This window comes from Trichomycterus rosablanca, chromosome 7 (genome assembly GCF_030014385.1).
Source record: "Trichomycterus rosablanca isolate fTriRos1 chromosome 7, fTriRos1.hap1, whole genome shotgun sequence".
Taxonomy (NCBI): Eukaryota; Metazoa; Chordata; class Actinopteri; order Siluriformes; family Trichomycteridae; genus Trichomycterus; species Trichomycterus rosablanca.
The window spans coordinates 28,834,247-28,849,178 of record NC_085994.1 but is presented as its reverse complement, the minus strand read 5'-3'; the positions used below and the strand labels follow the sequence as shown (position 1 = coordinate 28,849,178).

The following is a 14,932-nucleotide window of genomic DNA, read 5'->3' as shown; positions in this document are numbered from 1 at the left end:
TATTGTTTTTGTTCAAATAAATTTAAGTACATTTACAACTTAATGTGTGTAGTGATTTGGATCTGTGTGTATGTTTGTGTGTGTGTTTGTGTAGAGAGTTCTCTAAGGAACGCGAGAAAGCAAAAGCACGTGGCGATTTTCAGAAGCTGAGGGAAAAGCAGCAGCTGGAAGAAGATCTGAAAGGCTACCTGGACTGGATAACACAGGCCGAGGACATTGAGCCAGAGAATGAGGAGGATGGAGACCAGGAGGGCAAACGCAACCGTGAGTGCATACTTTAGTATCATGGATTTTTTCTTGTGGCCTCAGCTTATTCACATAGCTTTTCAGTGGGATTTGGGTCGGTAGAGTAAAATGGCTATGGCAAGGCATGGTTCTGTGGTCAATGAACTAATGGATGTACATTTTGTATAACTGTCCTCTTATAGGATTTCACCCTGAACCAGTTTTAGCTGTTTGGCCGAGACAGGCAGATTTTAATTATGATTACATCATAATGAAGGATTGATTACATGATAAATCTATCATAATATATTTTTTAGAGCCTTTAGGAAAAACAGCCCCAGATTATCACAGATACTTCAAAATATTTAACAGAGGAGATTGGGCATTTTTTTATATAATTATTCTTTCATCTATCTGTATTTTTTCTTTTGGCTGGTATGTATTTAAACACTGTGTTACCATGGAAATGGCATCAGGTGGTAGATTTGGAGACTTGTTAACACCAAAATGCTCCATCTTTTAATAATCTCTAACCAAAACTCTTGGAGAAAGTTTAGCCTCTCCGACTATCCTCACTGTGTATGTGTGATTGTGTGTGTTGGTAAAATACACATCTTTTAGTCAGTCATTATGGATGCAGTTTATTTCAACCGTTAAGTAAACTTAAAATAATGTTTTAGTTACATTTTGCTTACAAGATTTTTTAGGGGTCCTAAATTTGTGACATGTCTGGGTTTTTTTTTTAATTCAAGCAGTTTTTTATTTATAATTTACTTCAATCAAAGGTTAAATTTTTGTTAAATATTAGTGTGCAGTTGAGTTATTTTACCACAACAGCATTAACAAGTTTTATTAGCCATCTTTAACTCGAGTGCTATAAATTATTAAGCTTACCTAACATATAACCACCCCTTGCATTCTTATGACTAAACAGATGTACTTGGGGTTGCAGAATTCATGGTGCCCTTTAAGCAAATACATTCATTTAGCACCAACTGTGTAATTTCCTAAAAATATTATTTAAATAACATGTAGTTTTCCAGTTTTTTTTTCCTAAAAAAGAGATTGCATGTATGTGTGATCACTTTTAAAAGTGTGTACTAATCTGATGAATGTTCACCATGCAGTAGTTTTGGTGACAGGGTAACTGCAAGAAATGCCATGTGTTAATATTGCTAATATATTGATCCTTTTTTGTTTTAGACATAAGGGACAGGTTTTTTTTTTACACATTTCTAGGTTCGACTGTCCTATACCCATACCATTGCTGAATTATTCTATAGGTACCTTGTTGTACCTTGGTGTTGTTGTACCGGTTCTTGCAGTACATTTTGCTCCTTATGATCTTGATTACTCCATTTATACAGTACGTGTTCAGTGATTTAATGCAAAATTCAAAAAGAAGTTTTAGTAGAATTTCACCACACAATCTTAATTTCAAATCAAGTTGTTTTTATGATTAAGCATAAAAAACACCCACAAATATATTTATTTCTTCATTTATACTTTTGTGTTTTATGTGTATCGTAATTATTGTAAATAAATTATTTTAAAAATTATTTAAAAATTAAAAACAAACGTAAATATCTACATTAAATACATCAAGGTAATAGCTTAGAAGAAGCTTAAATAAAAATATTTTTGTAATTAAAACAGATGTGCTAGTCTAGGCTGTTATTTTGTATTAGTTAGTGTAATTCTTTAGAAAAAAGCTTAGTTCTTGTCTGGATTTACTTATAAGCAAGCTGTTTTGTTTATTGAACTGAAGTCACTTCTGAAATAAAATAGTTGTTTGTTATTCACTGTTTTATAAAAGTTTTGTGGTTTTGTTAGTGGTTTTGTTAGTGTATTTAACCTTAAGCTGTAATCTTCAAATAGAAGACCCATGCTTTATCTCACTGTTTTAATACCCTTAATCCGCTTCCTCTCCATTCAGTCCTCTGTTTCCACCCAGCCTGACATTACATTCCCAAACTGTCCTCTTATAATCTGTTTTCTTTATTTTTCATTCATGCTACTTATTTTCATGTATCGTTCATTCCACTGATCTTGTCTACTTTGACACACTTGGCACACACATATACTACACTTGCTGTTTCTTAGAAGTAATTCATCTGTCAATCCAACTAAGTAGACACACTGCATTTAAAGCCTCACCAAAATGCTACAGGAAGGACAAACATTAGACCATCTAGCTAATCAGTAACCTTGGCCATCTGAATAAAGCTAATTTAAATGTATAGTTTTACTGTCAGTGCACAAATATAAAAGCTATTCTTTTGTAGACCTTGGTAATAATTGATTATGCAAATCTCATCCTGCTTAGTTTATTATGAATGGCTACAACAAGTGTACAAACCCCATTTCTAGAAAAGTTGGGACATTTTTTTAAACAATAAAAAGAAGATTCTGTGATTTGTTAATTCTTTTTTTATGCATTTTCTCCCTTTTTCTCTAAATTTTTAGCGCGTTCAATTTTAACCCAATTGCGTTATGCTCCATCTCTACTGGTGCTGACCTCCGCCCAGATTGTGGAGTGAAAACTGACACACGCCCCCTCTGACAAATGTGCAGTACCGACTGCATCTTTTCACCTGCACGAGGCGAGTTTATATGCAGATCAGCCTTGTGCACAGAGAGCCACACCCTGATCAGCATTATTCCTCTACTCTGTGCAGACGCCATCAATTAGCCAGTAGAGGTTGTAATTGCACCAGTTATGAGGTCCCTGTCCGGCTCCCTCCCTGGATGAACAACAGCCAAACATTGTTCATATAGCCGTACAGCCCAGCCGGATGGCAGATCTGAGATTCGATACGATGTATTAGAAATCCCAGCTCTGGTGTGCTAGCGTATTTTACCGCTGTGCCACCTGAGCGGCTGATTTGTTAATTCTTGATGTCTGTTTTTCACGAAAACAAGCTCAACCATAGATTCATCTGACCAAAGCATACATTTCCACTCTTTTGGACCACCTGAGATTAGCTTGAGCCAAAAGAACTCAAATGGATGTATGGCTTTCTCTTTGTGTAGGACCATTAATAAATCACAGATTCTTTTCCTTTTTTGCATTTTACAAAACGTTTAGTTTTGTTTTGGAAACTGGGTCTGTATATTATGCCTGATGAAGCAGAATCTTGTTCCAATCATGTAGTTTGTCTTTTAGGCGAGTGACAGGATGAGGAAAAGTAATCCCAATCCTCTTTATGTAAGAGGCATGTGACGCACTGAAAACACCACTCAACTCTTCTCCCTCTTTTTCTAATTTAATGTTTCTTTTTTTACAGTCCACCCACACATGCTTCTGTGTTAATTATTTAGCATTACATGCACAAAGTGTCCCATGTCCATATAACGAACACAAAAATGATAATAATTATAATATTTATTGTGTATACCTGTTTATGCTTTTTTAGTAAAAAGTAGGGTTAGTGACAAACATATTATTGACTTAAGCTGTCTCGTAAAAGGAAAGGTTGCATTACACTGATTTTAATGAAACTGTTTGTTTATTTGAAAGCCAACTTTGCAATGCCCACAAACTGTTTTCTCAACTAATAAGAGCAGGCTTGTCTCTGTTTGATTTAAAAACACATATATAACACCATAACCAACAAAAACCAGGCATTTTAATAACATATTTATAATCACTGGTTAAAAGTAGAATGAAACTTTATATTTTTTGGGTCTTTTAAACTCACATAATACAATATTTGTAATTTATGCTACTACATTTTAAGACATGGAAATAGGAAATTGTATCTTAGTTTTTTGCTGGAGTGACACCCTCAGATTCCCCTTTTTAATGTTATGTGTAAATTACATGAGAAAGTATATGTAGTGTATTTTAAAGTCATATAAGGTACATTTTACCAATTTTATCACGTCTTTTCAATGTAAAAAATTATTCCCCCAATAAAAAGATATGAAATTGCAAGCGTGGCACCCAGGTGGTGCAGCGGGATATTTTTCTAGCGCACCAGCACCGAGATTCTAAACTCCTCGGTTCGAAACTCGGCATTGCCACCGGTTGGCTGGGTGCCATCTAGCGGGCATAATTGGCAGTGCCTGCAGCAGACACTTTTCTGCTAGGGCGGGATAGCTGGACTACAAGGGTGGGTAACACGCTGTGTTAAGGACCCTGATTATCATATAGAGAGGCGCCTGTGCAGAATGCGTGGGTGATAAGGGCGTGAGGAGGCGTGAGCAGCAATATACCCACCTCGACTGCAATCAGGGATCCCCCAGCAGCGGAAGACAAATTGACTACGCTAAATTGGGAGAAAATGGGAGAAAATGCAAAAGTACATTTAAGCACTATTTTTGTACTTATGCAGAAGTTAACAGTTGTTTCTACCCAAGGAAGAGGCAGTTCCCAAATGACTTTATGCTATTTAGAAAGCACACTACACAGGATATAACATAATAGCTTCTGCACCCTAGGTAGTTCATTATGTAGCCAATTATGGCTGGGCAATACAATAAATACAATCTGATGATACAGGTATTTGGCTTGACACTTATAGTGTGGTGTAACTAAATCATCAGTTATGCTGTAAATGTAATGATTACATTATGGAACATTATATTATATTTTGTATTACAATGTATTGTGTTATTGTCTTACATTGAATCCACAACGGTATTTTATAAAATTTTTATGTGACAAAAAAATAATGAAATAGCTGAGAAAATTAAGATTTTAATTGTACAGGACTCCAAATTAAGTAAGTTTAAGGCAATCTAATGTTAGCTCACCACTGTAGAGAGCTCACGCTATTGAGTTTGAATCTCATCAGTGCTAGTGAGCTTGGCAGGTGTGTAAGAGACTTTATTTGCTGTGTTTGAGATAAGGAAGGTCAAATGGGATTTTTCCTTTTTCCCATTGCGAAATGTGACCTCAGAATCTTGTTGTGGCACTGTTACGATTGGTGGCGGATTAACATGGGACATGTGTGTCTGCTAGTCTATGACTCTAACATTGTAAGAAACAGCACAATTGCAACAGGGCATAAATAACTCTTGTAATAAAAATTGAAAATCCAAAAATAAAATAAATAGCATAAAAATCAATTAATATAGAAACAAAAGGCTTACCAGATTTGTCATGGTAAGCCATGACTAGCCCACCACTGCTGAGATCTTAAACTCTTGAGTCTGAATCTCAGCTTTGCTATTGGGTAGGACCTAAACTTACATTGGCTATGTCCAAGGAAGAATGAGCAGAAGGGTTTCCTCATTGCTGATGCAATTGCGGCCTCTGCTGGCTGGTCGATGGCACCTGCACAGAGGCGAGAAATAATAGATATCAGTGTGCTATGACAAACATATCCCCTGTTGCTCTCAACTGTAATTGTGGGTTTATTTTACATAGCTCAGTAATTTGCATGTGAGTGTATTGTCTAAGAGTATTGTGAGAGTATTTAGGTAATTATGGACATCTTTGCTGTGTCTCTTAAATGTAGCTAAATCACTACATAAATAAGTGCACCCCTAAATCTTGCCTGACAGCATGCTGTTTTTGCTATGTAATCAAATCTGTTTGCTTGTTGTATTACGCTCTTGCATTTCTCCTATCTTTAATTTTTCCTCGTTAATGACATTTTTATTAACATATCCTGCATTGTTCCTTCTTTCCTAATATTTTATTTTTCAGCCCCCTTTGTACTTCTCTTTCTTCCTGAAGAGTGTTGTAATGCTGCGTGGTGTGTTTAATCTGTAGATGCTGATAGTGGCTTTTCTTTCCTGCTCTTTTGTCTCTGTGTCTCCCCCCACTGCCTGCATGCATGAACTGCCTGTAAACTGAAAGGGGTGACGATGGCCAATTTCACCCTGGAGAAGAAGGCAGGAAAGTCAGGCTGGTTCAGTCAGTCCACAGAGACTCAGGGTAAATCTTGCCAACTGAGTTTGTATGTGTATTTACCGCATGTAATCCAGAAAAAGGAGGTGGTTCTAATAGAAATTAAAATGAAATAATTTGCAGACAACTCCAGAGTTATTACAACTTTACAAGCAGAATTATTATCTAAAATGAATAACACATGTAGTAACTGATAGTGAAACCATTGGAACCATATTTAAACCATGAATCCCTATGAATTGGGGGTTCTGCTGGGGTGTGGGCAGTTATTACCAAGTGGAAATATATAAAATAGATCAACTTTTAAATGTTCATGCTGCCCACGTGTCGAAGAGGGCATGGGTTAGCTTCGTTCTCCTCAATCAGAGCAGGGATTGGCATTGGTGGAGAGGAAGTATGACACAATCGGGCAATTGGACGTGCTAAAAAGGGAGAAAAAGGGGAGAAAATGCATAAAAAAAAACTGTAAATGACAGTTGGTGCATGTGGGATATCAGCTTATGAACAGAATGTGGAAGAAAGGTTTGCCACAGCTTTACTCTCTGCAAATAAGTATGGTTACCACATGTTAAGCCAAATAGAAGACTTTTGTTTAACCATAACCAAACCCAAACAAACTTAGTAGACATGTTCAGCAGTTGCGGGCAGAGAGAGGCAATGTGGCACTTGGCAACCAGAGCAGGCACTGGTTGCATTTTCTTGTAGTTTTCTTTGAAAGGGTTCTGATCCAACTAAACCCTTTAAATGGGAAAGGTTCTGTATCTACATGGATACTTATGAAACTTTTTTATGACCCTGATTTGTGTATTCTGTTAAAATGTGAATAATTCTGGAGTTGTAGTTATAGACTGTTCACTATCAGTGGTTCCTGGTTATTTACATTTATTCTACTGGCATGTTTACTGATTTTTATACTGATTTTCATCTGAACTTTGAACAAATCATTTCTCATATCATTATCACTGAGGTTATTTTGTTAATTCGGTTTAAAATATGCATTGCAATATAGTGCTTATTGTTTAAAGTACTCATTTTGAAGTGTTGTTATTTGGCATGCTAAGTTTAAAGCCTGGTTTAGACTGTACTGTGATTCAGTGTGTGTATATTTTCCACAGCAAGCATGCCCACCAGTGAGAGTGAGTCTGGTAACACCGACAGCCCGAATGGAGAAGATTACAGGAGCCGCTGCTGTGGACCCATCTGGTGAGATCAGCTGGCTTCCCGAGTGGTCACTTAATCATGAGTTTTGTTACACATCCATTTTGTACTGTTTAGTTCCTGTGCCAGTGAATGGGCTTTATATAAAACATTTTATTTAAGCTTTTAATAGTGTTTTTAAAATAATAATACATTCATAGATTTACCTGCCATTTAATTTACCAGGCAAAAGTTTGGACACACCTAAGCATTAAAAAGGTGTTTGTCATTATATCCTACCTTTTTGGAATATTAAGTTGCAATTGAATGTTTCAGCAGTACAACACAACATTTTGAAATAACTAAATCATGCTAACAGTGTGGCTAAACGATCTAACCTAACAAAGTTTAGACTTCAGTCCTAATTAATACAAAAAAGTACATTGAGATCTTAGAGCTACATATGCAGCCTTCAAGACAACATCTTTTCCAGTCCTTGCATTTTTTAACAAGACAATGCAAAACCTCAGGTCTTTTAAGTGTCATAAGAAATAATTGCAACATTACAAAGTGGTAAATGCTTTACTGCCCCAACATTTTTGTAATGTGTTGCAGGTCTGAAATGAAGGAATAGATGTGATTTAACAAATGAGATTATGTTGACCAGGGCGGCATGGTGGCTCGGTGGGTAGCACTGTTGCCTCACAGCAAGAAGGTCCTGTTTTTGATCCCCAGGCGGGCGGTCCAGGTCCTGTCTGTGCAGAGTTTGCATGTTCTCCCCGTGTCTGCGTGGGTTTCCTCCGGGAGCTCCAGTTTCCTCCCACAGTCCAAAAACAAGCAGTCAGGTTAACTGGAGACACGGAATTGCCCTATAGGTGAATGTGTGTGTGTGTGTGTGTATGTATGTGTGTATGTATGTATGTCTGCCCTGCGATGGATGTTACTGTGTGCCTTGCGCCCACAGTGCCCCCCCCCCCCAAATAAGAAGAAAAAGACGAAGAAGAAAAAACAATATTATAAACGTAATGATAACAGAATGAACAGAATAATACGACCATCAGATAACAATATTGTGATAGCTTACTGCAATCATTTGGAAATGGGTAAAACTTTTGCATGGGTGAAAACTGTTGCAGTGGAATTTTTGCCCATTCCTGTTTGATACAACACTTCAGCTGCTCAACAGTTCATGGTCACCATTGTCTGATACATCATTAATACAAGACAAATCTGGACTGCAGGCAGGTTGGTCAAGCACAAGCACTCTGAGTCTGTGAAGCAATGCTGTTGTAGTGTGTGCAGAATGAGGCCTGGCATTGTCTTGCTAAAATGTTCATTTTCTGGAAATGAGGTATATAAACAATCCACATTAAATTTAAAATAGACAAAAATGTAAAACATTAATTGTACAAAGAAGTGAGTGTTTTAATTTAATTATTCGGTAAAAAGAAAAAAGAACAATTCTGAAAGTCATTAAAATCTAACGGACATAATTGGCAGTGCCTGCAGCAGACACGGTTCTGCTAGGGCGGGATGATCGGATTATGTGGGTGGGGTCTTCAAACGCTGTGTAAGGACCCTAATTGGCAGATAGAGAGGCGTCTGTGCATAGGTGGTAAAGTGTTCCACAAATGGCTGCGCGCGGGTTGGAGGTGGCGTGAGCAGCAATATACCCATCTCAACTGCAATCAGGGATCCCCCAGCAGCGGAAGTCAAATTGACTACACTAAATTGGGAGAAAATGGGAGAAAATGCATAAATAAAATAGAAAAAAAGCCAAAATTGCAATAATATACACCGACTAGGCATAACATTATGACCGGTGAAGTGAATAACACTGATTATCTCTTCATCATGACACCTGTTAGTGGGTGGGATAAATTAGGCAGCAAGTGAACATTTTATACTCAAAGTTGATGTGTTAGAAGCAGGAAAAATATGCAAGCGTAATGATTTAAGCGAGTTTGACAAGGGCCAAATTGTGATGGCTACACGACTGGGTCAGAGCATCTCCAAAACTGCTGCAGCTCTTGTGTGGTGTTCCTGGTCTGCAGTGGTCAGTATCTATCAAAAGTGGTACAAGGGATGAACAGTGGTAAACCGGCGACAGGGTCATGGGCGGCCAAGGCTCATTGATGCACGTGGGGAGCGAAGGCTGGCCCGTGTGGTCCAATCCAACAGACGAGCTACTGTAGCTCAAATTCTGAAGAAGTTAATGCTGGTTCTGATAGAAAGGTGTCAGAATACACAGTGCATCACAGTTTGTTGCGTATGGGGCTGCATAAAGTCAAAAGCGCCAACAATAGACACGTGAGCATCAGAACTGGATCGTGGAGCAATGGAAGAAGGTGGCCTGGTCTGATAAATCACATTTTCTTTAACATCACATGGATGGCCGGGTGCGTGTGCGCTGCTTACCTAGGGAACACATGGCACCAGGATGCACTATGGGAAGAAGGCAAGCCGGCGGATACAGTGTGATGCTTTGGGCAATGTTTTGCTGGGAAATCCTTGGGTCCTGCCATCCATGTGGATGTTACTTTGACACGTACCATCTACCTAAGCATTGTTGCAGACCATGTACACCCTTTCATGGAAACAGTATTCCCTGATGGCTGTGGTTTCTTTCAGCAGGATTATGCGCCCTGCCACAAAGCAAAAATGATTCAGGAATGGTTTGAGGAGCACAACAATGAGTTTGAGGTGTTGACTTGGCCTCCAAATTCCCCAGATCTTGATCCAATTGAGCATCTGTGGGATGTGCTGGGCAAACAAGTCCAACTTACAGGAGTTAAAGGATCTTCTGCTAGCATCATGGTGCCAGATACCACAGCACACTTTCAGGGGTCTTGTGGAGTCCATGCCTCGACGGGTCGGTGTACATATCCCTTACAAGTCTATGTAAACTTCTATGTCTAACTGCAAATAATAAAAATTTGGTCAGTGGTTTTCACTTTCAATCGATAAAGATGTACTGGGAAGCTGACAAATTATGATACTCTACAGTCAGTAACAAAAATATAAACTGACACCTGAGTGCCTAATAATTGAACTACACTTAACAAATATATATATATAACTAATAATGTCAGTTCTTTATCATTTGGTGTATCATCAAATCATTTTGTTCATTCACTGACATGTATAAGATTGCATGTGATCACTGCATTAAAACATAAATAACATTGACAGTTTACCTTTTAAAGTAATTATAAAATTGATTGTAATGATCAAAAATAGCAACGGACTCTGTGGTTCAGTAAGTATAAACTGAAAAAAGTGACCACAGTCCTTAGTGATATTTTAGAATTGTATTATAATAACTGCCTTATGTCAACTTTTCAGTCAAAAAATTACAAAGTCAAAGTTCAGGTCAGTAAAAAGTCATTTTTGGTTCTACATTTAACCTTATACTTGCATGGCTCATCTTTTCTTTACCTGCAAACATATTTAAGTGTCGTCCTTTTGCATGCCTCTGTGTTTGTGTGGTCTGTCATATTATATATATTAAGCTGTGTACATCTGCATAATATTTGTTCATATCCATTTGAATGTTTCTCACTCAAATGTTTATCACCTTTACTCATGTTAAGTTAATTAAATATATCTCCTACTTTAAATGAAGTATTTAACTGATGGCAAGTCTTTCATTGTAGTCGTAGCTGGCGTCGCTGGAACAGATTCTGGCGCAGGAAGTGCAGAGCAGCGGTAAAATCTACCACCTTCTACTGGCTAGTTGTTGTGCTAGTGTTCCTTAACACCCTTACCATATCCTCTGAGCACTACAACCAGCCGGACTGGCTTACTGAGGTGCAAGGTAAACAAACATAAACACATTTACAGCATTTAGCAGACACTTTTACAACCAAATTAAAGTAAAAATGAAAAAGTGTAGTATAGTATATTATTGTACTGTACAATGGGTGATTAATAAGTTCATACACAGACTAAATGACTAATTATAAAGGTCTGTTATAGCTACAAACAGAAAATATTAATAAAACTACCATGTCAATAGTAATACCATGTTTCCACTTACTATTTTTTGAAGTAAAACTGTAATAACATCATATGTACTCTGTATCATATTTTTTACAGATGTGGCCAATAAGGTGCTGCTGGCCATGTTTACCTGTGAGATGCTGATTAAGATGTACAGTCTAGGACTACAAGCATATTTTGTCTCCCTGTTTAACCGCTTTGATTGTTTCGTGGTGTGTGGCGGCATTGTTGAAACCATCCTCGTAGAGCTGGAGATCATGTCACCTCTCGGCATTTCTGTCCTACGCTGCGTCCGTCTGCTCCGCATCTTTAAAGTCACACGGTGAGTGTCAAGGAACAATCTAAGGCTGACTGATCAATCTAAAGAAATTATTGGCAGCCTTGCACTGAGATCTTTTTAGAGGGTTCTCTTTCCACAACACAGGTGTTCATTGGCAGAAAGCTGAGGACATATATTTTAGATAAAAGATAGCAGGGCTAGTGTTCAAAATAAAGATGTCAGTTATTTTACACAGTATTTATAAATCTCAGCAACACTGCTAAATATGTACATAGTGGTTGGTGAGTGGATATTTAAATCTAGATTCATCTCATGTTCAGTTGATTGAGTTAAATTGAGCTAATTACCTCAAATACATTTTAATAAGACGTAATTGTAGTGCATGTCTTTTTCCTTATGTTTTCTAATTAAAACTTAAATTTTTTTTTCTATAGTCACTGGGCATCTCTGAGTAACTTAGTTGCATCCTTGCTGAACTCCATGAAGTCCATTGCATCCCTGTTGCTGCTACTATTTCTCTTCATTATCATCTTCAGTCTGCTTGGCATGCAGCTGTTCGGTGGCAAATTCAACTTTGATGAAACAGTCACCAAAAGGAGCACCTTTGACAACTTCCCGCAAGCCTTGCTCACTGTCTTTCAGGTTTGTTTTGCTGTGTGTTTGTTTGACTGTCTTTTTCTGTGATAAAAATTATTGGATCATAACCCCCCTTCACTGCCCCCTTCCAAAAAAATCACAAATCTTATTTTTATTAAATTAGTGTATTGAAATTGAATTGAAGTACTTACTCAGAAATAAACTTTCTGAACATTAAGATTTATTGAAATTACCCAAACAATAGTCAATAACGGTGGTTGCAGTGGGTAACGTAACTAAGTAATAAGCAAGGTAACAAAGGGTGCTAGAGGTAAAGACAACAGGAATGGACTGGGAACAGACAGACAATAACTTGAGGCACATGGACTTAACTATGAATACAGAAGACGAGGGGAGAAGCCTCCTGGGGGACCTCCATGAGTCAGCTGCGAGAACCCTGAAAAAATGGCTGGAAGTGGTGGCAAGGGCCTTGGGGAGCCACTTAGAAGCGGTGGTGAGAGCCATCTGGAAGTGCCGACGAGACCTCTGTAGAGCTAGCTTGAAGCAGCAGAGACCTCTGAAAAGCTGTCTGGAAGCAGCAAAGAGACCTCTGAAGAGCCATCTGGAAGCAGCAAAGAGACCTCTGAAGAGCCTTCTGGAAGTGGCAGTGAGACATCTGGAGAGCTGCCTGGAAGTGGTGACGAGACCTTTGGAAGTACAGTGGGGCCAAAAAGTATTTAGTCAGCCACTGATTGTGCAAGTTTTCCTACTTAGAAAGATGAGAGAGGTCTGTAATTTTCATCATAGGTACACTTCAACTATGAGAGACAAAATGAGAAGAAAAAAAATCCAGGAAATCACATTGTAGGATTTTTAAAGAATGTATTTGTAAATTATGGTGGAAAATAAGTATTTGGTCAATAACAAAAGTTCAACTCAATACTTTGTAACATAACCTTTGTTGGCAATGACAGAGGTCAAATGTTTCCTGTAAGTCTTCACCAGGTTTGCACACACTGTAGCTGGTATTTTGGCCCATTCCTCCATGCAGATCTCCTCTAGAGCAGTGATGTTTTGGGGCTGTCGCTGGGCAACACGGACTTTCAACTCCCTCCACAAATTTTCTATGGGGTTGAGGTCTGGAGACTCCAGGACCTTGAAATGCTTTTTACGGAGCCACTCCTTCGTTGCCCGAGCGGTGTGTTTGGGATCATTGTCATGCTGGAAGACCCAGCCACGTTCCATCTTCAATGCTCTCACTGATGGAAGGAGGTTTTGGCTTAAATTCTCACGATACATGGCCCCGTTCATTCTTCCCTTAACACGGATCAGTCGTCCTGTCCCCTTTGCAGAAAAACAGCCCCAAAGCATGATGTTTCCACCCCCATGCTTCACAGTAGGTATGGTGTTCTTGGGATGCAACTCGGCATTCTTCTTCCTCCAAACACGAATGAGTTTTTACCAAAAAGTTCCATTTTGGTTTCATCTGACCACATGATATTTTTCCAATCCTCTTCTGGATCATCCATATGCTCTCTGGCAAACTTCAGACGGGCCTGGACATGTACTGGCTTAAGCAGGGGGAAACGCCTGGCACTGCAGGATTTGAGTCCCTCTTGGCGTAGTGTGTTACTGATGGTAGCCTTTGTTACTTTGGTCCCAGCTCTCTGCAGGTCATTCATCAGGTCCCTCCATGTAGTTCTGGGATTTTTGCTCACCGTTCTCATGATCATTTTGACCCCACGGGATGAGATCTTGCGTGGGGCCCCAGATCGAGGGAGATTATCAATGGTCTTGTATGTGTTCCATTTTCTTACAATTGCTCCCACAGTTGATTTATTCACACCAACCTGCTTGCCTATTGTAGATTCACTCTTCCCAGCCTGGTGCAGGTCTACAATTTTCTTCCTGGTGTCCTTCGACAGCTCTTTGGTCTTGGTTATCTGTATAAAAGACACCTGTCCACAGCCTCAAACAGTCAGACTCCAAACTCAACGTTTGGAGTCTGACTGTTTGAGGCTGTGGACAGGTGTCTTTTATACAGATAACGAGGTCAAACAGGTGCCATTAATACAGGTAACGAGTGGAGGACAGAAGAGCTTCTTAAAGAAGAAGTTAAAGGTCTGTGAGAGCCAGAAATCTTGCTTGTTTGTGGGTGACCAAATACTTATTTTCCACCATAATTTACAAGAAAATTCTTAAAAAATCCTACAATGTGATTTCCTGGATTTTCTTTTCTCATTTTGTCTCTCATATTTGAAGTGTACCTATGATGAAAATTACAGACCTCTCTCATCTTTCTAAGTAGGAGAACTTGCACAATCAGTGGCTGACTAAATACTTTTTGGCCCCACTGTATTTGGAATTGGGACTGTCTGTAACCAGCAAAGAATTAGGAAACTGGCTGGAACCAGCAGAGTCTAGCTGGGACAGACAGAGGAGCTAGGGAACTGGCTGAAATGGGCAAAGTCAGGGAGCTACCTGGGACAGACAGAGTGGCTGGAAAGCTGGGTGGAACTTGCAGAGTCAGGGAGCGGGCTGGGATAGACAGAGGAGTTGTGAAGCCAGGTGGAACAGATAGGTAACCAAGCTAGCATGTCAATGGTAACGTACTTGTTTGCGAGGGTTTTGACTAATAAGTTAATTTAACTTAATGTAATGTTCCACCATTGATTAATAAGTACTAATAAACATACAAATAGCAGACACAGATACCATTCCTGATGGAATTAAGTAATTCATTAATTATTGGGTCACCTGCTCCTTGTGATAAATCAATGAGTGTCCTGGACTAAAATGCTAATAGGCTTGTTATTATTATTATTATTGTTACAACCCCAAATCAGAAAAAG

The 14,932-nt window shown here is 38.7% G+C and overlaps 1 protein-coding gene across 1 annotated transcript in view; it reads left to right on the top strand.

Moving 5' to 3' along the window:
- The window catches only part of cacna1db (calcium channel, voltage-dependent, L type, alpha 1D subunit, b), a 127,965-nt gene that overhangs the window by 58,729 nt on the left and 54,304 nt on the right, over positions 1 to 14,932 (top strand). Inside the window, exons 9-14 of the mRNA XM_062999201.1 lie at positions 95 to 264; positions 7,201 to 7,288; positions 10,568 to 10,594; positions 10,879 to 11,039; positions 11,321 to 11,546; positions 11,939 to 12,146. Coding sequence (XP_062855271.1) covers positions 95 to 264; positions 7,201 to 7,288; positions 10,568 to 10,594; positions 10,879 to 11,039; positions 11,321 to 11,546; positions 11,939 to 12,146 — 880 coding nt within the window. The remainder of the gene's footprint in view (positions 1 to 94; positions 265 to 7,200; positions 7,289 to 10,567; positions 10,595 to 10,878; positions 11,040 to 11,320; positions 11,547 to 11,938; positions 12,147 to 14,932) is intronic.